At 38.8% G+C, this 23,937-nt stretch overlaps 1 protein-coding gene across 1 annotated transcript in view; it reads left to right on the forward strand.

Annotated features, from left to right (window-relative positions):
* ca16b (carbonic anhydrase XVI b) overlaps positions 1 to 23,937 on the forward strand; it is a 109,835-nt gene that overhangs the window by 38,712 nt on the left and 47,186 nt on the right. The window contains exons 3-4 of the mRNA XM_061687535.1: positions 16,820 to 16,999; positions 23,780 to 23,928. Coding sequence (XP_061543519.1) covers positions 16,820 to 16,999; positions 23,780 to 23,928 — 329 coding nt within the window. The remainder of the gene's footprint in view (positions 1 to 16,819; positions 17,000 to 23,779; positions 23,929 to 23,937) is intronic.

Raw genomic sequence — 23,937 nt, forward strand, 5'->3', positions numbered from 1 at the left:
TCACCCGTTAAAGGGGGAAAAAAAAATGTCATTAAAAAAACAAAAGATTAAATCATATGAATCACCCAGCCCTAAATATCTCTGCTATCTCGTGCACAAGTATAATTGTTGCTGCTTGTATTTTGTGTGTAAAGACCCAACTGCGTAATTTTCATTTTTAAACTGCGTCTCTGCTTCTGACATCTTTGTTGAATCTGAACCTCAAAATGGCTGGCTACCTATGTGTGAGCAACGCACTTTGTCTCTTGTGGCTTGACACCCTCTACTAAGGCAAAAGAGCAATGCCATGTCGTCATGGTGCTTGCGCTGCCTTCTGGAAGTTAATGCGTTGAGAGAAAAATTGTTCCCGGTAGACCCCTGTGTATTTAGTAGCACTTGACTTTAAAGCAAAGCCGACCGACTGTGTGGCATTCTTTAGAAGGAACCCAGGAGATGCTCCTCAGGGATAAAGATATCCAGCGTCTAAATGTCCTCAGAGTCCCTTTTTCCTTTTTTTTTTTACACAGCATGTCTGACAACGAAGATAAAGTCAAACGTATATATTAACGTCATCTGCACAAAAGCGGCATTTTATGGAATCTACAAGCCAGGAAAAAAAAAAAGCTCTTTCTGCCATGCAAGGTGCCAACCATCTCATCAAGGGCAATTTAGAGCTCACCCACCTTGTCATTTACGCAGATGATGAAGCATTGAAAGAAATTATGAGTCCACTAGCTCCCTCAAGGACATTTCAACACTGGCCAGCACCTACCAACTTAGTCACCACCGTTCGGACACAGCAAGAAAAACATTTATAAAGTATTACATTTTCCGGTTATTTTCCAAATATCCGCAAATAGCGGCCAGAGTCATGTACAGTGGTGCCCTGTGACCACGCTCGTCTCGAGATATTAGCCACAGATGATCACTGAGCTTAAGTTTCTCACATCAGGCATGAATATGCTTGCCCTCCAAGCTATGCATGCATCTTTTGAGGCATATTTTTCCTGAAATTTTTGTTTGAAGTGAAATTAAAACGTGAAGTCAGATGCTAGACCTTGAATTAAAAATAATAATCATAACAATATGCTGTCTATCTGTCTATCTATCTATCTATCCATCCATCCATCCATCCATCCATAATATAAACAATAAACCACCACAATTATCAAGAATTGAAGAAACCGAGGCGAGGCATATTTCCATGAGCAAGTGGAGGTTTTAATTGCCAGCAGCTGTTTGTGGAAGCAAAGCCAAAGCCCCTTAATCGAGCACTCTACGTTTTATTTGAACTTGACCCAGAAACTACAATATACTGCTTATCTCTGTCAACCAGCTCCTGATATTTCCTTCAAAGTTGTGAATCTAAAATGTGCATTATTTAGCCATTTGCCTCTACCTGTTGATGAAATACTGGAGCACAATAGCCTTTATATTCCTCCATTTTTGCTGATGTTTTTTTTTTTCCAACAAAGTAATTGTATCTGCACGTATTCCCAAAGAAAAGCTGAGAGCTGCAGCAGCGCTAATTGTTAAAAATGGATTTAGCGGGGGTCCTTGTTGACTCATTATTCATCATGGTTATTGCTACCCGTTTGGCTCAGCCTACGTGTGCCAGAATTGATCCATTTGTCTCTGTCGGAGATGGGCCCTTGACAGATGTGCCAATATGGCTGCCGAAGTTCAGCGTTGGGGGGGAGGCATCTTAATTCTCCATGATGTATCATGCTGGCAGCAAGCAATGAACAGAATTGAGTTCCAAATCATCTTACTTCCCACTGCCTCTGGCAATCTGTTTTCTTTCTCTCGATGAGGTAAATATGTTAAGGATGGAAATAAATTAGGGGTTACTGAGCCTTGAGCTAAGAGTGTATCGGTGAGTTTTTATTGAAGTTGATTGTTGTATTGTCACATTGGCATGCCCTCCTGCCTCAAGGATACATAAAGAAGCACCCAAAGCACACGATGATGTTTCTGCTTTTCCCATTTAGACCAGATTGATGTGTTGGGCACACAGGTTTGCTATGTAAACATAATTTAATTTCAGGTATCACATGGTGCCGTTGTGCCTTGAGGATGGATATTAGGCCTCGTTGGTGGCTCAGGTTCATCTTAATGGATGTGGACAAGCTTTGCCTGCTGGGATTGCAATATAGAGGAAGTGTTAGATTGCCAGTGCACTAGTTTCCACTGTAATGTGGTTATGGTGATGAGCTGGAAAGAGATGGCGAAGAGCTCAGCAAATTTTTAAACTCATAATCATAATAATTTAGTCTGCAATGAGTACATATCAGCCCATTGGTACAGTGTTAACTACAGGGGGTAGGGCTTTGATAGTGGCAACATACAACTATGTTAGAAGATGGGTGGGACTTTGCTAGAATTCTAAAGCAGTGTTTGATGGATGAGACCAAGTTGACATAAAAACCTGGAAAACCGAAAAGGCCTTGAGCGCTATAAGTAGACGCAATTAAATGTATTTAGCACTACATCACTTTCAGTTCACACACACACTCCCTGCTTGTTTGGTCATTTATCTTTTGCTACTATCTGGATTTTACTGAATTACACTGCTAACTATTGATTTCTGTCTAGATTCTAAATTATTTGGACACTTGCTGTGTAAACATTGGTGTTGGCTATTGTTGTTCCTGCTTAACTTGAAGAACGACTACAACCCGGAAAGGTAATGGCTACTGAGGGGTGAACTGAGCAGAGAGTGGGGAAGGAGTTCGGACTGGGGCAAGAGTGTTGTTGATTAGTAGGGAAGTATTCTTGTGTGAACTTTAAGGTTTTTAGACCTGTGACGTGTTGTTGATTTTAAGTTGTCAGTGAGTGACGGACTCCCTCGCTGTTCATTTATTGCGGATTCTGTGCATAACAGATTTCTTTAAAAGGCCAATGTAGAGCAATTACTCACCTGCACAGCTTTGATACCATCATCTTTATAGGTAAATGATTTAATGTGGCATTTTTTTTACTACAGGTCAATTGGGCTTTTGTTCTTAGCAGGAAAAGAAACCTTAATAAATAATTTACCCATTTAAAACATAAGCCACAGTCAGAGTTTTACGGAATAAATTCACAAGTACCAACCTTAGCTCATGCACACACTCATAAAAATATCGACAGGAAGAAATGCAAGTAATGAATGTTGAACTTGATTTTCTACTTATGGGGCAGGCTCTATCTAGGTCTGGTCGATCTACATTCCTGCTCTAACCTATGGTCACGAGATGTAGGTCATGACCGAAAGAACAAGATCCATATGCAAGCGTCTGAGAGATTACATGAGTTTTTTACTTTGGAAAATAAGGTATTGCCCCCTAACCCCATAGCCCAGAGTAATGAAGAAGACAAGAGATTATTGTCATGTACTAAACAGCAACTACTTGCTAAAAATTCTCACAGCTCCATTAATGTTGCCGACGGCCCCTTTACAGCCACGCTGATCAGTTTTTTTCTCGTCTTTTCATAAATTTTGGAGGGACTTGCAGTTCTTGGTAATGCTACTGTCAAGCCATATTTTTTCCCACTTCATTCATTCACTTTTTTTAGCGGTATATTTAATGCCTTGGAAATTATTTTGTTCCCTTCTTCTTACAATTATCTTTGAACATTGATATCACTCTGATACCGTGGAAACTTTCTGCGGACCATGGCTTGTGCTGTAAAATACAACCACAGAAATGTCAGGAAAAACCTACTAGAACTGTTGAACTTTATTTTGAGTTAGTCAGAAACACTTTAGTCTAATTGGTAGCAGGTGTTTGTTGACTCCCATTTAACATGAGTTTGAATGAAATGGGTTAATTCTGAACATAGCCACATCCCCAGTTATAAGAGGGTGTTCACACTTGTGCAACCACATTATCTCAGTTATTTTATTTTACTTCCCCTCTTAAAAAGAGCAATTTTTTTTCAGGTTATAAGGGCACACTAATGGTAGAAAAGGTTTTTACATAATTTATGTTGCTAATTTTTGTATATCACAAAATCCTGTAATTTGAACAGGGGTGTGTAGAATTTTTATAGACACTGTATACACTTTCCACTATACAACACTAGAAAATCCAATCAGGAGCTACAGCATAATTTTGCTGTGAAATACGATAAAATGATAAAATCGTTGGGAATATCAATAAAGCCATTCTTCTGTGCGTCCTTTATATATGATTATTTTCTTTCAATGCATACACCTCCACCATTTCCGTCAGTTTCAGGCAGCTTAGTTAACATCGCCAAGCTCATATAATCATTGAATCGAGTTCACTTGCATACAGGATGTGCATGTGTCTGTATGTAGGCGGTACAGACGTGTGACCAAGGAAGTCAGTAGAGGAGTTTACAATTCTGTTTTTCATGGAAGTTTTATTTTGAATGTTATGCCTGCATCGTCGAGCCTACAGCAACTTTAATTATAATATGAATTTAACAGACCGACATTAACTTCTCCTTTGAATACATTTTCTCTGTGTGAGCTCCCTTCTCCCTCCCTCTCTGTAAGTTTCCTCCTCATTTATCTTTCTTAATGCTGGCTGCATCTCAATTCTGAACATTGGATGTGGATGCTATGGGGGAAGTGAAGACTGCAAGACACCAATTGGATTAAGACTTGATTTAAAATGGCTGCTTGCTGCGCTTGAGTCAATGCTCATATGGAGATATAGTCGTGCTATCCTGTGGCTCAGACCTAATTGGTGATTTTGGGGTATAGGCACCCACTGAGTAACATTTCATATATGCACCTATTTATGAAATGTAACACTAAAAACAAAGTAAGATTGTTATTTGCAGCACCTTTTAGCTGTGCATATGAAGGCCGAAATGAATAAATGTTCTTCTGGTTAAGTCATTGTGCTTAAAAAACAGAGAGAGTGGTATTCAGAGATAACATAGACTTTGTATGGAGGTTTTCCCCTTTGAATTCACTCCCAAAAGAGTTCCCTTTAATTTCCTGCAGAAGAAAAAACATTCACTAATGCAATGGGGACCATTCAGATAGTGTCCTTAGCTAGTCAGAGACTTCTGTTTATGAAAGAGATTGCTGGGACAAAGGGAACAATTCACATGCAGCAATTTAAACCATGCCCACTTGACTCCCACCAAGTGCTTCATCAACACAACATGGCAACTGTTGTGAGTTTGCCTTCTTTCCATAAATGTTTTTTTTTTTTTTTCTTCTGGAGCAAATGGACCATTTCTTCCAACCTTCAAGGTATATTTGATTTTAGACCTTTAGGACTTGGTGAGAGTTAACATTTAGGATGGATTATTGTGGCAGTAGTTCTTTTTTTTGTTTGCTTTTGTTTTGTTTGTCCAAACACTGAAAATATAGTTGTTTTTTTTTTGCCTCCCACATCCCAAAAACATGTATGGTAGGTTAAATGAAGACTCTAAATTGCCCGTAGGTGTGAATGTGAGTGCGAATGGTTATTTGTTTATATGTGCCCTGCGATTGGCTGGCAACCAGTTCAGGGTGTACCCCGCCTCCTGCCCGATGATAGCTGGGATAGGCTCCAGCGCTCCCGCGACCCTTGTGAGGATAAGCGGCCCAGATAATAGATGGATGGATGGATGGATGCAAACTATCATTTTCAAGCTGGTAAAATAAATCCCATGTAATTATAATGGATGGAGAGTACATCTTTCTGTCGTGCTGACTGTGGCTAGTGGTCTGCTTAGTGGTGACCTTCTTCTGTGAGAGCACCATAAGCGATAACCTTGTGACAACCTCTGTCCCCCAGATGACAGCAGAGAGCCTTTTTCTCTATACCTCTCCTGCTGGTCTCTGGGATAGTGAATTCCCTGTTTTGGAAATGAGGGCTCCCCTGCAGGTACCCACCACTGCTCTCCATTTCTAGTGATCAGCTGTATGAGAAAATGATGACACCATGAAAAGACTAATGCACACAGAGCCGGCTTCTGCCTTACATTTCCCTCTGTTAAATCTGCAGTACTTCCAGTGATCAGCACTACCTCTCCGGCCGGTTATGCTTGGCCTATACATCTACACGCTTTAGAGGGGATATGTTTGCTACTTTGAGCAATTTGGCAGGCTGGTTCAAGGGATAACTCTTGATCGATCAGTTACTCCAGACTGAAATAATGAAGGTATAACTTCAAATTACTTTAACGATGCCTTGGATGCAAAAAGAAAATCCATAAACTCACATTGTTTGATTTTTAAAGAATTTATCAGCAAATTATGGTGGAAAATAAGTATTTGGTCAATAACAAAAGTTCATCTCAATACTTATATATCCTTTGTTGGCAATGACAGAGGTCAAACGTTTTCCATAAGTCTTCACAAGGTGTTTTCACACTTTCCCTATGTTTTTCCACACTGTTTGTACAATATATTTATCTATTTTAGCTTAGTTTTCTAATTTTGGAATTTTTATTTTTTAGGATATATTTTTCCAAAAAGTAATTTTTATTTTTTTTTGCCACCGATATACTGATATTTGAGCATAACAATTCAAGTACATCCTTCGTAGGAGCAATTAACACAAAGAATATAGTGCCATGAAAAAATATTGCCTCTCCCTCTCAAATTCTTATATTTCCCCTCTTTACTGTGTAAGATAATCAAACAAATGTAAATATCAGACAAATATAACCCAAGTGAACTTAAAATGCTGTCTTTAAATGGTGATTTCATTTATTAAGAAAAACAAAAACAAAAAATATTTAGTCACCTGGCCCTGTGTGGAAAAAGTACTGTAGAGTAAAACAACCAGTTTTGATTCAAGATTTGTACTACTTTTCAAAGGTCTGCAGCCTTTCTTTAAACGCTGCTTTGTCAACATGTTCAATGGCTACATCTATTACAATAGTAACACTATACTGTATATAATGTGAGCAAATCTGTACCATATACGTTGCCACGTTTGTATGTGCATTGTTGTGCAAAGGGTTCCATAATTGCAAGCAAACTTGAAATGGGAAATTACCCACTGTGGTTTTTTTGTGTTGTGTTTAAAATTAGTTTTGTCACTTTGAGGTTTTAAGTTGTGTTATATTTATTGTGACTTCATACAAATTCGACATACCAGCTCGTTTGTGTTAGCGGGATGGCTCCGTTCATCTGATTTGAATCCAAAATGTCCCCATATTGTTGGGGTAGCTTTAGGCTTTGGAACTAATTCCATTTATGCCACTCAACTTTCTGTAACTGTGCAGCTACCAGCTCGCTGTCAGAAAACTAAGCTTTCAGGACGCTTACTACTGTAGGGCCTGCATTTGAAAAGCACACACGCATGCGCGCGCACACAGGCACGCATACGGCCAATTACAGGGAGGGTGGGCTTTCCCGGGTCGCACCCCACCCTTCACCATCTCTGATTGGTTTAAATACCAGAAGGGTTTCATGTGACTGCTTCCGGGGTTACAATTCTTCCTCAAATGGCTGTGTGTTCAGGTGGACCTAAATAAATTAGACCGATAGTTGCTTTAAGCTGCTAAAAAAAATAAAGTCATGAGTCTGAATTTATGTTTGCATAAAAGTAGAAAAAAGGCTAAGAAAGTGTCCTTGCCTGAGGATCCTTATTAGTGATTACAAAAGTTTCTTCTTTTGAAATATTTTAGAGTGCCTACAATTTCTGTGGGATCGGTTTAAACTTAAAAAAGTAAAAAGAAATAATAATCATCAGGACACATTGAAAGATCAAGTCCCTGGGTTGATTTTAGTTGGTATTGAAACATAGCTTAACTTAGTCGTCGTCCATCTTTCCATTTTCTACAGTGCTTGTCCTCATTAGAGTTGCGGGTGAGTTGGAGCCTTTCCAGCTGACTTTGGGTAAGAGGCTCCGAGCGTACACTCTGGACTAGTTGCCAGCCAATCGCAAGTGTACATACAATCATTCACACATTCACACCTATGGAGTCTTCGATGAATCTAATGTGTTTTTTTAAAATTGTACATGAGGAAGCCGGAGTACCTGAAGAACACAAGCGCAAGTGTGGGGAAAACATGCAAACGTCACACAGGCTTAACATTGTCATTTTATGATAATTCAAGTGAATTACATAACTTAAAAAAATGCTGTTAACTTTTCAGTGTTGTTTTCCACAAAGCATAAAATATTCATGCATCTTAGTTTTGGCCCAGTGCAATTACAGGTCAGTTTTACCCTGCTACACTTGATAATGTGATTATATAATTGAATCTTTGATTTTACTGTGTGCTTTTGCAGCTGTTTAGTTGGATGTGTGGGGCCCATCTTTAGGCACAGTGGATGCACAAAAATAACGAGCGCATTTGTCTGCGTAACACCGCAATTACCATAACAAACTTTGAAATTGCCTGGCATTCTCAACAATGATCAGAATTCATCCTGGACTTAACAAGCTACCACCAAATAACCAGTGCCAACAAAGACCACTTTTTCTTTATTAATTCTGCTTTGAGCACAGAAAAAAACATAATGGAATACTTTAATAAACAATTGGTTCGTTTGTGGGTTGAAGATTTGGAAATTCACGAGAATATTTTTTTTCCCCAATCAGGGGAAAAAAAAGCTTTTTTTTCTGGGTACAAATGGAATTTTAGTCATTGAGCATTCAAGTTAATGTCAGGTTTTGTATAATTTAATGTGAGCCAGAGTGCACGTGCGGTGCTGCGGATCTGACAGAGCGAGCCGTCCGCCTGCCGCAGCTTCCTCTCTGTTCACCTGCTTTGTGCGTCGACGGCGCAACAGCAGCTGTGCTGTGGAGCAGAACAAACCAGGACATGTCGCTGGTGATGGCACACAAAGCGCACTCATCCGAGTTGCTTGTGTAACACCCAAATGGTTAAAGAAAGACAAAGTTCAGAAAAAGTCGAAAGGCTCCCGAGGGTATTGCATTATTCTGCCTGAGTGTTACGATATTTAAATAACAACGGACTGTCCCGTTTCATCTCACTAACGCACAACTTTGGAGCAGAAACTTTCCTCTTGAAGTTCACTTGACAAGGTTATGCACTCATGCTAAGCAGCGGAGTTACTGTTTGGTTTAGACATGTTGGCCCGCTGCCATGTTCAAGGGGAAACACTTTTAACGTTTTTCTGTTGTAGGGAAGCGCTTCCTTGTGGGACAGCATGTATTTCTGTCCCTCTCCTTTCTTCACACAAGGTCCTGGAGATTATTTTTACAGACCAAGGGATGTTGTACTTATGCAGCGGCCAACACCCATGAACAGGAAGCCACAGTTTCTATGAAAGTCCACGAGATGGAAGCAGATAGCACAGAGGGAAAACAATATTTTGGCTAGTGCTCATTCTGCTGGCCAATTAGAGTGTGATGCCTGTGTGATTTAGCACTTCCTCTGCTTGCTTTTATGTGTCGGGGCTGCTGTATGAAACACAATGACCCCTGATTAAAGATTGAGCTGGCCCTCGGAGACCGCCTTGGCGCCATTCTTATCAGATGCCTACTTCTCAGGACACAGCAATGCAACTTGAAATCAATGGTTGTATCCGGTCTAACGTTCACTCCGACGGCAAAAATATTTAGATTTTCTTGTGAGCAAAGTGTCAGTCGTACCGAAGGTGATTTATCACACCGTTCTCATCTGAATGCCAAAATGTGTTTACAAGTTCAAATTAGTTAGGAGTATTGATTTAAAAGTGACTCAATATGTTAACAGTATGTGATTGGACAGTTCACTTGCCAGTGTAGAGTGTATTAAAGAGTTCAATAGCTAAAAAAACAACAACTATGGCCTTTTTTTGTTTTAAGGCATGTGTCGAGACATGAGACAAATTGATTGTTTATATTTTGCTCCACCCTCTCTTGGAGACATTAACTGGAAGTGGAGGCCGGATCTTGAAAGGCCGATTGAGTGCTATTAGGTCATAGTGTTAAATTGTGTAATGGAATAAGTCGGGGTTAAGTAACGCCTCCAAGAGACGCTTATGTAACTTGTATATCCGCACCGATTATGATGACAATGTTGCAGTTTCTTTCTGGTTTGGTCCTGTGATCTGCTCAACAGTCTTTTGATTTAGATGTTGCCTCCTTCCGGCTTTAATGTTGTCTGAGAAATATTGGAAGATCAAATACACGTGTTGCGAAGCTCAACTCGTGTCCAGGAGACCAAAGCTAAATATGTTTTTTAAAAACAGTCTCTTATCTCTTTGTACTTTGGAAAGATGTTTTATTTTAGTGTTTCATGTTCACCCTCTTATTTCCTCATTTTACTCCCTTTGTAGAATGTATCATTTGAACAACAAATACAGCCAGTAAGAAAACTTCAATGTATTTTCACCTTTAGGAAATACTACTTTTTATACAACCCCAATTCCAATGAAGTTGGGACATTGTGTTAAACATACATAAAAACAGAATACAATGATTTGCAAATCATGTTCAATCTATATTTAATTGAATACACAACAAAGACAAGATATGTAATGTTCATACTGATAAACTTTATTGTTTTTAGCAAATAATCATTAACTTAGACTTTTATGGCTGCAACACGTTCCAAAAAAGCTGGGACAGGGTCATGTTTACAAATGTGTTACATCACCTTTTCTTTTAGCAACATTCAATAAAGGTAAAGAGGACACTAATTGTTGAAGCTTTGTAGGTGAAATTCTTTCCCACTCTTGCTCGATGTACAGCTTCAACTGTTCAACAGTCTGGGGTCTCCGTTGTCGTATTTTACGCTCCATAATGCCCCACACATTTTCAATGGGAGACGGGTCTGGACTGCAGGCAGACCAGTCTCGGACCCGCACTCTTTTCCTACGAAGCCACGCTGTTGTAACGTGCAGAATGTGGTTTGGCATTGTCTTGCTGAAATAAGCAGGGGCGTCCATGAAAAAAGACTTTGCTTGGATGGCAGCATATGTTTCTCCAAAACCTGTATGTACCTTTCAGCATTAATGGTGCCTTCACAGCTGTGTAAGTTACCCATGCCATTAGCACTAACACAGCCCCATACCATCACAGATGCTGGCTTTTGAACTTTGTGTCCATAACAGTCCGGATGTTTCTTTTCCTCTTTGGCCCGGAGGACATGACGTCCACCATTTCCAAAAACAACTTGAAATGTGGACTCGTCGGACCACAGAACACTTTTCCACTTTGTATCAGTCCATCTTAGATAAGCTTGGGCCCAGAGAAGCCGGCGGCGTTTCTGGGTGTTGTTGCTAAATGGCTTTTTGCTTTGCATAGTAGAGTTTCAAGTTGCACTTACGGATGTAGCGCCAAACTGTATTTACTGACTTTGGTTTTCTGAAGTGTTCCTGAACCCATGTGGTGATATCCTTTACGCATTGATGTCGGTTTTTGATGCAGTGCCGCCTGAGGGATCGAAGGTCACGGGCATTCAATGTTGCTTTTCGACCTTGCCGCTGACATGCAGTGATTTCTACAGATTCTCTGAACCTTTTGATGATGATATGGACCGTAGATGATGAAATCCCTAAATTCCTTGCAATTGTAGGTTGAGGAACATTGTCCTTAAACTCTTCGACTGTTTTCTCACACACTTGTTCACAAAGAGGTGAACCTCGCCCCATCTTTGCTTGCGAATGACTGAGCAATTCAGGGAAGCTCCTTTTATACCCAATCATGGCACCCACCTGTTCCCAATTCGCCTGTTCACCTGTATGTTCCAAACAGGTGTCTGATAAGCATTCCTCAACTTTCTCAGTCTTTTTTGCCAACTGTCCCAGCTTTTTTAGAACCTGTTGAAGCCATAAAATTCCAAGTTAATGATTATTTGCTAAAAACAATGTTGATCAGTTGTCCACCGTGCCGCATAATGATTATTGTACATGAATTTTCAAATGGAATGTACAAAAAAACTTTATCGATGATGTCAAATTATCATTATTGTTATTGTCATTACTACTAAAATTGTGTTGCTCATGTGTTTGATTAATTTCTGACTTCTCAGAGAACCCAATGATGTGCCACAAATTTGTGTTGGAAAGTTTGAAATTCCTCATTCCTGTTTAAAAGAGTCAAACATCGAGAGATCTACAAAAATGGGAAAAACCTGCATTACACAGCTTCATTTTGCTGAATGTTTTTATATAACTGTGTTATGAGTAAAACAACTTTTCTGATTTGGACACATGATTTAATTATATTGGCTATCTAATAATAGTACAACATCTTGGTTTGACAGTCTAGTTCCATCAGAGCACGGGTGTCCAACTCAACCGGGGGCCAGATTCAGCCCGCTACATCAATTTATGTGGCCGCGAAAGCAAATCTTGTGCATGGACTTAATGTTTCATGTTCCAATACCACAATTGAAAATTGTCTACACTTTTAAAAATGATGAAATATTGAAATAATTTTGTTACCAATAAAAAAAATAAAAATAAATATCTCTCTAACAGCTTTTAATGACTACGGATTTCAAAACTAGTTATCTATCAATTTGTTGTGTACATGTAATATAAGGCGATCATAAATTTATATGGGTTCACAGTCATAACGGCCTTACGAGGGAAACCCTAACTACGATGTGGCCCGTGACAAAAATGATGTTGACACCCCGGCAGTAGAGCTTCTACAGTAGTTCGTCAGTACCAACATTATTGCTTACATGTTTCTTGGCCACAATTGTGGGCTCTAATGTATTGTGTACCCGTTTCAATAAATATCCTTTTAAAAATTAATGCAGAACACAGTTTAAAAATAAAATCAAACGCACGGAAATAACAGTTTTGTTGCTTTAAAAGCTGTATAGATTACTGTACTTCAAAATTACTTCACTTATCTTTGAAGCCCACTGATACCCACTGGGAGTGTTATGTCATTCCCCGCAGCCTGGTAAAAATAATTTGCAAAGAAGCTCTTTTGCAAGTTCCATAGGAATATTAAAACACACTTGACTTACATATTGTTTCAATTAGTACTTTCACATACTGTTTGAAGGATTCGCAAGCATGTTAACGGTTGTAGGTCACTTATTCAGCCTCGCAGTTATGTCTCAAAAGATGGTATTGTCACATTTTTAACTCTGCTTTGATTTTATGACGGTGTCGTTTTGGCAGCATGACCCTATTTAGACTCGGTTACAGTCACTCATCAAAATTGGCTGGCCCCATTTTGCCAGGGTGATTTTCCTCACTGTGATTATTGTTCAATGCAATCTCAGACAGCAATAACTGTATTCAGACACATTTGCCAGCTGTAATTCATAGCCAAGAACCCCCCTCTGTCACAGCTCTTTTCAAGACGCCCTCTCCTGCAGTTTTATCTCATCGTCATCCCATGTCGACACTGTGGGCAAGCATCAATAGATGCTTGTTATACCTGATGAAGGGGTGTTAATATCTTCATTGTGAACTTGTTTGATTGGCATGTCTTGCGATGCGCTACACTGTTCTTTGAGGTTAGGTCTCCCAAACTAGCTCTTTTACACTAAAATATGTTGCGAATCTTTGACAGTTTGTTCGGAAATAATTAATTACGCTTATTAGCCAATACAATTAAATATTTATTTCATACTAATGGAATTGACAACAAACCATGTGACATCGCTATCATAACTCTTTGGTCCACGGCAGCCACAAGAATGTAAACAAGACGAAGGTTCAGTTGAACATACTGCATGTATACCTTGGCAAATAGTGTAGTATTCCACAAATAGTTGGAGTTGTTGGTAAGGCAAGCAGGTGGTCAGGTAGTCATGTATTCAAATTAGTTTACTTCTAGCATAACTGGAGTTGTTCACTGAGGAAATAGTATCAAACGTAATCTTTGGATTACAAAATTATATCAAAGCTGTCAAACTATATGCAGACTCTAGACAGAATGTTGTACTTAAAAATGTTGTGAGAACAATGCAAAGGCTTTTTTATATCACGAACATCCTAGTTTTTCCATTGTAGTCTGTTGTTTCTAAAATGAGGCCATCCCATAAGTCATGGAGTGAGTGAAGACTAATGTAGTTGTCGTCATTGTTTGTCCAACACAGACATTTGACACCTCTCTAGTGTTGCAAACTGTGCGTCCACCATCTGTTGTGGGGTCAGCATTTTGTACCTGACAGCAGTCGTCTTGTTCAACAATGTTGTGGCATGTCAAGGAGAAAAATTTAGCCTTATTAACACAACTAAACACTTCCATCATCTGTACTGAATGTTGACAGGGGAGATATTTATTACATTGAAAAATATAATGCAAACACAGATAGAGATGACAAGTTGGAGTGTTGATTATTTCGGTATACATAACAAGCTAAGGGCATCCAATTTGATGACCCAAAAACTAAAAAAAAGGAACTTGCATCCTTTTAAATGGTAAGTGGGCTACACGTTTTAGTCTAGTTTCTTTTCTTTTATTGCGTTTTTTAAATAGAACTATACTATTTACGTATTACATGTTCAATCGTTTCGAGTTGGCACAACACAGACAATGTGGATTAGTTTGTTCTCTAAAGGCTCACCGATAAACACATTCTACTTTCGGATTCAAACAATTAATCTGCTTTTAAAATCATAAGCTGCTTAAAAAAATAATACCATGAAGTGTTACCTGTGAGCATCTGGGTAAATAGCATGATGATAGGGGGAGTTTACATATTTAATCAACATTATGTGTTCATACAAGTGTTGAATCAGACCATGTGTCATCTGATTTCCATGTTGATGTATTAGGACGCTGGCCAAGATAAGGTGTTAGGGAAAAAACAGTATGTTAAATTACATTATGTTTAAATGTTCTCACCGTAGCCTTGGCGAGTGATGTGGCTACAAGGTTTATTGTAGCCATGCTGATAGATTGCAAAGAGAGAGATGAATTGAGTACACTGCAGCCCTCTGTTATCTGCTTGTTGTGCTGCCCCTTCCCTTTCGCATCAGAGCAAAATTATCTCTCCAGCAGTCATTGGCATCGATAGTAATGTGTGTTTGGATAGCAAATTAGCCAAATGATTAGTCTCCTTTCTGGTTACACTTCAATATGTGACACAAAGATTTGTTTTAGATGTTTTACATTTTGGCTTGAATAAAATTAGTTTTTGCTTTATATAAGCATATTTTCATTTTTCCCTCGTGTATATTTTGTAGCCGGACCTATCAGTTGTCAAATATGTCTGAGTTGGTGTTTTTGTACTTTGGCACTGTTGCATGGAGAAAAATAGTGAAGCGTGTGATACAGTAGTCTTTTTCGTCTTGTGGCCCACATAGAAGACTTTGTTGTTTCGGAAAATGGTACATGTTCAAAGCGACTGGAGGCATTATACTTCAGATAGCCAAAGAGAATTTCAACTTTTGATATGCCTTTTTCTTCGGTTCTTGAAACACAAATTAGATGGAAGTATGGCATAACTCAGCATCTTTTAATGTTAACTACTTTTATCAACAATATATTCCGGGATTGCATAACTGTGAAGCTACCTTGTCAAGGTTCGATCTGCCCCAGTCCTTGGCCTAAAAACATGAAGTCCAAAATGTAAAAGCACATTTTCTGCTTATACAAGAGACTCAATATGTTCTGTGTGAGCACCTGCTTGATATTGACTTTTTTTTTTTTCTTTTATAAAAAGATGTTTAATCTCAAAGTTTAAAAAGGCACTTTTCTGCTACTACAGTGTGTTGGAACAACCTTGTGAAGTTTTTTTCCAGAAAACGTGTATTTATAAATCATCACTCTGTTGTCTATAAATCCATTGTGTATAAATATGTTTGGTAAGCTTTCTCTTATTTTAAATTAAATTGAAATGAGCTGTGCAGTTTCTTGAGATGTGCAGATATGGCTCTTGTATTGCTTCAGTCAGATTTTCTATAAATACATGAATAACAAATGTAATCCTTGTCACTAATGTAAGCATGATTTATTTCTGTGCAGTCCTGACCAGATCTTCCAGGTTTACATGACAGTTTATCTCCCTTTCAATCAGCACTGCCAAACCTTTTTGAGACACACTCACAACCCGAGTCGGAGACCCGAGGGTCTGAAACTCCTACTTTATCAAATTAATGAAGATATATTTTGAGGGTTGTATTCTTATTCTCAAACCTAGAATCATGGTAATTGGAAAGGATTGATATTGTTCCTGTTATGTGTGAGAACAACTAGCATTGGGATGGGTGGGATTGTTCTGGCTGGTTAAACAATTGATAATTCCCAAATAATCCTGGATCATGCCGTTGTTTTGGGAGCTTCAAGGACAAGATCTCTGGCTGTAAGGTGTTTATACTTAGCAAGAAGCAAATCCATTCTGGATCGAGAGGGATTCTCATGTCTTTTCATGAGACAGTTGCAAAGTTGCCCTATATCTATAGGGAATGGGATCATGAATATTGTGTTAACCCAGAAAAAGTTACATTCTGTGCATGCTTCCTTGTTCCCCAGATCCTTCAGCTTTTGTTGTTGCATTGGCCCATTGTATCCGAGAAGAGATCAAGGCGACCCCTGTCGGTTTTTGGATTATTTCTTTGTAAAAGTGCCACTGTAGGGGATAGACGATTCAAAGAGCAGACAGTGGATAGGGATTCTACAGGAAGTTAGTTTGCTGTACTCACTGAATTGTTTAAGTGGAGTCTTTTCTCTTAGTTTGCTCGGGCTTTCAATTGGCTCAATTGTGTATTCTTTGTTTGCTTCAACTAGGTGTGGTCCTGTAGGAAAATAACACAAGGGCTGCTTGTAGATGATTGACTTTAGTATTTTTTCCATCGAAGGACGATACGGCTGCATAAATGAAACAACATTGTTCTACTTTTTGCAGGTTATTTTGAGGGCATGTTGAAAGCCTAGCTGTCTGTTAGTGGGAATATTGCTGCGTTGTTTGAAATGCCATGTCATCCAACCTCCTTAGACAAAGACAGATTGTGGTGACTATATCAGCAGTTTTCACAATCTCTTGAAATTTGTGTTTCCATAGGAAGCCATGGACCACGAGGCTGGTCGACATTATATCCAGAATGTGCTGCAAAGAACCAATCGCCTGTGGACATCGCGGATGAACAAGCTCTGGTTTCGGACGAATACCAGGAGTTGGAGCTTGACAAATTCAACACTGAATCCTCCAACCAGACCACCATGAAAAACACTGGAAAAACAGGTCAGCACCCTGAAGTGGCTTTCTTAAGACTGTACCAGAAATGCATACTAGTAAAAAGAATAACATAGAAGCCAAACCATATGCATTTCTAAGGATTGGCAATTTATTCAAATTCACATCAACTATGGAGACACTTAACCACAAATGTGTTATTTTTTAAATATTAGATTTTTTTTTTTATGTTCTGAACTCCTTTTTTGTATTGACCCAAGTAATGCCTAATAGGAGCTGTGACATACAGTTTGTGGATGTCAACTTCACATAGTTGACCTCGTGTTCGCCTTTTGACCAAAACGAGTTGATGAGAGTCGCATCCGGGTGCTAAGTGTCAGCAGCCTTTTGCAGTAGTTTCTTTCTCCTTTATTGTATTATTTGCCCCAATTTGCCGTTTTATGTTTTTTGGTCCAAGCTGTATTGTCGGGGAGGGTTGACATTATCAGGCTTTTTATCCACTATGAGCAGCTAGCGCCATCTTCACCTCTTACATGGAGCCGGACAGTGTCTCTTCGGCGAAAAATACATCCCGAAGGAGAAATGGAGAGGGACGAGAGCCAGCACTAAAGTGAAGTCAAGTGAGAGAGAGGACGAAATGAGACTTGAGATTTGAACCGTTCTTTCCATTGATCATAATGAGGAAAGGGAGTTTACTCACCAGGGGACAAACTAATGGGTGTTAAAAAACGGCAGTTGTTTGTATACATTTAACCTTCAGCTGCATGTCACCCCGAGTGACAAGAAGGAATAAAACGCTGTACTTCCTGTATGCCATCTCTTCCTCCTCTGGGGAATCCACAACTTCGCTCAGCTTGAGACCACCAACAGGCTGCTGGCAGAACAGCAGGCGGCCAACATAAGGACGTAAAAGTTTGGTCTAAAAACAAAGGTCACTCTGCCGGAGTGTTTACACATCACCATCTGGTTTTATGTTTTTAATGAAGTATATATATTTTTTTTAATCAAAAAAGAAAGTTATTTATGTTGCTGATGATTATTGTTATTAATATTATTGTTATCTTGTTTTAATTGTTGAAATCAATAAAAAGACAAGAACTGTTAAAATAAATAAATACATTAAAGAAAATAAAAATTTGAGTTGAAATAATTGTTAAAAAGATATGCCTTAAGTTTATTTTTTAAAATGACTGTAGTCCTAGCTGCTCTTCAAGTAGGCTGTTCCACAGGCGAGGAACGCAATAATTAAAAGCGGTTTTTGTTCTAATTTTAGGAATTGTTAAAAGGCCTCTATCTGAATATCTGAGAGAGGTCTGGAGGGGTCATAGTTTAAAAGCAGATCAGATAAATAGGGCTCGCTATGGCTGTTAAGCGTTAAAAAAAAACAGTTAAAGAATCTTGAAATTGTGTTTTAGTTGTGGTTGTTTTTTTTAAAGTGCTCTTAATAAAGTTGGGTTTAGTTGAGTTGAGGCTGAATAAACAGCACCCCTGGTAATTGTAGCTAATGTATGAGCGCACTTATTATTTGCACACAATTGACTGGATTCTTAAAAATCAATTAACTGATCATTACGCCCATTCCTAATTCTTTCAGATTAGGTGATAGATTATTTTTTAAACCACACGATGTGTCGATGATATATATACTGTACAAAGAAGTCACATGACAGGACAATTACATTTCAATTTGCAAGAAAAATATCAGAATCGAATATTACATCTAAATGTCTGTCCTATAAACATAGCACGACTGCTTTTGTGTGCCTCCAAAGCCAAAATTTAAAACATTTACTGTTTCACTGAAGCGAGAAACAATCACCTCCAATTGTAATCCCTTGTTATTCTTGTAAATCTCTTTATAAACACAAGTCCAGCCTCTCGTGTCGTCCTTTTTACAGCCTCCATGCATCATGTACAGGCACATTTTGAAGCTCATGCCAATACAACTTGAAGACACCAACGCCACAGTCCCCTCTTGCGTCACTAAATCCGTGGACCAGTAGTGTGAAAGCCCTGACCTGAATTGATGGCTATTGGCACTGTCTCTGAGAGTGGTGTCATTTTTTTGCATTTGATCATAATGAGAGTTGTTAGCCTCCATGACAACCAAGGCCACTGGGACAGCTGAGCGGTAATTTGGGCTGCTTATTTACACAGATGGAAATAACACAGCTTTTTAACACTTGCCTCGCCAAGGGATTTTTAGACTGCTTGGCACTGCAAATTCTGAAAACAGTTTTGTGGCGAAATATTTCCGTGGAAATGGTTTGTGTTTACATGAATGTGTTCTAAATTCTTCTTCTCTGCTGTTTTAACTATACTTTTATTTAATGTTTTTTTTTCTTTGTTTTAAATGTTTATTAACTGTTTTTTTCCTTTGTTTTTAAATGCTTGTAATCATGTAAACACATTGAGTTACCTTGCGTATGAAATGCGCTATATAAATAAATTTGCTTTGCTTTGCTTTGCTTCACTCCTCGAATTAAGGTTTATGTAAGCTACTGTAGCATTATTATTTCGCTGGAGGAAGTAAAAGAAGGTCAGTTGCTTTCTGAATAAGTTTTATATTTCTTGTTCAGACAAATGATTATTATTATTTTTTCCGGAAGAGAGAAATTCTCTTACCTTCCTGGAGTGATGTTTAAAAACAGCTGGTTGGGTGCTTTCTGAATATTTAATTATTCAAAAATGATAGCATTTTTTCCCCACAAATTAATACCTCCCAGGTGACATTAATAAAATGTCTTGTCATATTTTGATCAAAGTGCTCCAAGAATCAGGAATTACAGTACATTACAGTACCCCCCCCCCTCCTTGTTAGGGGCCCCCCTCTGCACATGCTGTGCCACCAGTGTTGCCACAGTTACCTTGAAAAAGTAACTTAGTTACTTTACTGATTACTTGATTTCAAAAGGAACTAAGTTAGAAAAAAAAAACTTTTTAGTTACTTTCAGCAGCTGCCAAGTGGTAGGAATATCACTTATCCACAGTACCAAAAAAGCATTAGCTTAACTGTACCCATTGGTAATGTACGCCAAACAAGGTACAGTTACATCAACATGAACCAATAACTTAAATATTAGTGTAGTTGAAGCCACATTAAATTAGCAACTTAGTGCAGACTTGATATGACAACACAGTACAGTAAATACCTGAACGTAGCATACCTTTCTCACTACACTTCTCTAAAGACTCTTAACTGATAGAAGGATGGATGCCGATTGTGGTCCATGAAAGCAATTGTGTGCGTGCGTTTGTGCGCGCGTTTATGTAAACGTGAAAGTGAGTGGCGGTTTGATATTGGGGGCAAACAAACAAACACTCACACACCATTGCTCCCACCATTGTAATTTTAATGCAAAGAGCGAGAAAAGGTGACAAGATTACGCAACTGTTTAACTAGCAAACCTGTGGGTGATTGACTGGGGGAGAAGCACTTTCTTACGTGACGTCAGCCATGCACCGCGTTAAACCAGGTCGCAGTCCCGACTGCAATGAAGTTGAAAGTTCTCACTTTTCATTGTAAATATTGAAGATTAGTATTATAAGTCCTTCAGTGAGACAGTCCTTAACCTCCATGACCGATTTATGACGTGCACTTCGGTATGACTCACAATGCATTGCACACTTAACACACCAGTAAAGCTGTATTCTTTATGTGTAAATAAAAAAAGTAACAACAATGAAATACACTTTTTACAAAGGCAAAAAGTGAAATCGTGCATTTCTTTGCACTTTTATGGTACTGCACTGTCACTCTGCATTGTACAATCAGCAATCACCTCCCAATCCCTTTCTTCCCATTATTTAGAAATCAGCAGTCTGCGTGAACGGTTAAATGCTGTTGAATGGCTAGACTGGGAGTTTTTGAGTCAGTACTTGGTGAGAAACATTGACGACTCAAAAGTAACTATTGCTGGTTAGAAAAAGTAACTGTAGTCTGATTACTCTCCTGTGGAAAGTAAGTAAGTTACTTTGCTCCTTACTCAGAATGGCAGAATTTTTAAGTTTAATTTATAACGCGTTATCGGTATCACTGTGTGCCACCAAGAATATGGTTTTGCGTTACCATTTTGCAGCATGGCTCAGGTGGTTGAGTGGTTGTGGATTCCATCCTGAGCCCCTGTGACCATGCCCAAGTGTCCTTGAGCAAGATATTGCTCTTGTCATCAGTAGGTAAATGGGGAAGCAGCATTAAAGTGCTTTAATTGTCTTGAAGGTGGAGAAGCGCGATACAAGTGAAATCCCATTTGCCCTGTTTTCCATGGCGACCAGCTGAGGATTTTGAGGGTGGCTCCTCCTTCAGCTCAAGCCTCAGATGATTTGAGCCCAAATCTGTATTTTATTAAAAAAAAAAAAAAACTGAGTGCAAAGTGTACCCGAGGCCGAGTGAGTAAAGGCACAGCTGTTTATGACGCAGCCGCCAAAAATTACACTCAATTAGTGTGCGGAGCCGTACATGTGGTGAGGACAAATCGCCAAACACAAACATTCCTAATATTACAGTTATATTCTTTTACACATCAGTTCGTCCATTGCAAACCTACTTTTCATTAAAAAGTAGACGGCACATACAGGCCTTAAGACTTTTTATGCGATTTCAAAAGTCGATACTGTAATCAAGAAGTCAGTCTTGAAAGTTCCCTGCCATTGATTTCCCGATGCTCCCATGTGACGGCTTTGAGATCAAACTGATTGGCCGCCAGTCAGAGTGCTCCTCAACAAAAACATTTCTGAGTCAAATTTCAAACAACTTTGCACCAAATTCACAGCGGATCGGATGGCCCCAGAGACATTTGCATTGATCAAGAATTTACTTTCACACATACTCGCCTTCTTTCGCAGGCTGTGATTCAAGGTCTTTTTGGCTTAGCTTCTAATTCCCGCTCTGCTGTTGGAGGGTTCAAACACACCCGGTAGCGCATTTCTAATGAAACTCCCAGGGCCAGCAAGCTCTGCCACTCCTTGATTTTCCTCGTGTTGAGCACAGGATTACAGCGCTTTGACAGCAGCGGTAGAGGGGATTTATCATCTCTGTCAATATTTATGCATCTTTGCAAATGAGTTGCACAATTACGTTTGCGTGATTGGCGGGCCCTCCCCTTGCAGCCTGACCCCCATGCTTTGATTCTTGGAAAATCTCCCACATCTAAAACCCTTTTCTTTGTGAGCTCTACCATAATCTCAAGCAGCACTGGCACGTTAATGCTGGCAGATTTCTTTGGAGCCTTGCGACAGGGGCTCAGCTCATCACTCATCACCTGATGCTCTTCTCTGCTCTTCACTCCTACTTTTCCCTGAATGTCACCGTTTTTCAAATGCTTCCCTGCTTTCCATCATGGGTTGATCCGTTTCATTTATGATGATTTTTACCTAGTCTCTGCACAGCATGTTCTTACTCTCGTCTGTATTGACTTGGGGTCTGTGTGTGCCTTTGTGATATGATTACAAGTGGGCCGAGAAGCTGTCTAAATCCCTCCCGTAACAGGGGATCAGCCGACACAACACAAGGCCTAATCTGGCTAATGATATCATGTGCTGACAAACTAAAGGGCTTTAGATACAGAAATGCTTTTATTACCGTCTTAATAAAACCACAAAGGATTTTTTTGTGAATGTATTTTATTTCCGAAAGAAGACAGCATCATTCTATATATAATGGTGAAACCATATTGAATGCTGGTATCATTCCATCTGACTGACCTCACAGAAATAGCATAACTTTTTTTTTTTTTTTTAACTCAATACTGACATTACATTTTTTTATTTCAAATTGTTTAACCAGGAAAGCCTCACTAAGATTAAAAAATCTCCTTTACAAGAGGGTCCTGGTCCTGGAGAACAAGTAGTCTTGGAACAATGACAGCATACAAACAAGCAAGCAATACAAAATAAATAAAAAGGCATATCAACATATCCAGTGAAATTGGCAACACAATAAACTTATTAAATTATCAATTTTTTTTCCCTTTCACAATGTTCAAGACAATTATTCTATAATCTTTCAATATTAATATATATTATATATATGAATATATATATATTTTTTTATTTGAACAAAAGCAACTATTACAACAGCACATTAAGGCTTCCACTATCAAACATTTTTGAAATTGCTTTTTCTATCTACCATTTCATTAATTAATCAGAACAGTTAAGAAAAATCACACAAGAGTGAGTGATGGTTTTCCCAACCAACCTTTTTGAAACTGAGAGCTACTTGTTGGGTATTGATTAATGCGAAGGGCCACAACTTTGATATACACTTTTGAGGCTGCTTCAGGTTCAGTTACATATCAGTTACCGGTTATTCATACTGCGGCTGAAAAATAACGATTATTTTTGTAATAGATTAAACTGACATTTTTTTCCATACTGATTATGATTCAGTTACAGGTTTGGTTGGTAGGATGTTAGAAAATAAGGAAAAATGTTGATAATTGTTTTCCACGTTAAAAGCAGACGTTTGCAAATGTCTTATTTTGATTAAACACAAAACTGCTTTCATGAAGGACTACAGAACTCAGAGAATATTTACAATCGAAAGTCTGAAATCAAAGAATTTGCTCATCTGTTAAACATTGACTTTTAACGACTAATCAATTATCAAAATCGATGTAAATTAATTTGATGATAGATTAGTTGTTGATTAATCGATTAATTGTGACACCTGTACAATACACCGATGGATCATGCATAAACACAAAATGATTACAAATGCCATAAATAGTGAACAATCTCCAGGATTTTGCTCAGACAAAATGTTCTTTTAATGCTTTATTTTTCATTTATAATCTTTCAATTTGGTGATGTCTTTGCTACCCATAGTTGCTGTTCTTCTGAAGGACGACTACTTTGTGCGAGGTGCTGGGCTACCAGGCCGCTTTAAGGCCGAGAAGATGGAGTTTCACTGGGGCCAGAGTAATGCATCAGCGGGCTCAGAGCACAGCATCAACGGCAGACGGTTTCCCGTTGAGGTAAAGCAT

The sequence above is a fragment of the Phycodurus eques genome, chromosome 10 (assembly GCF_024500275.1).
Source record: "Phycodurus eques isolate BA_2022a chromosome 10, UOR_Pequ_1.1, whole genome shotgun sequence".
NCBI classification, from domain to species: domain Eukaryota; kingdom Metazoa; phylum Chordata; class Actinopteri; order Syngnathiformes; family Syngnathidae; genus Phycodurus; species Phycodurus eques.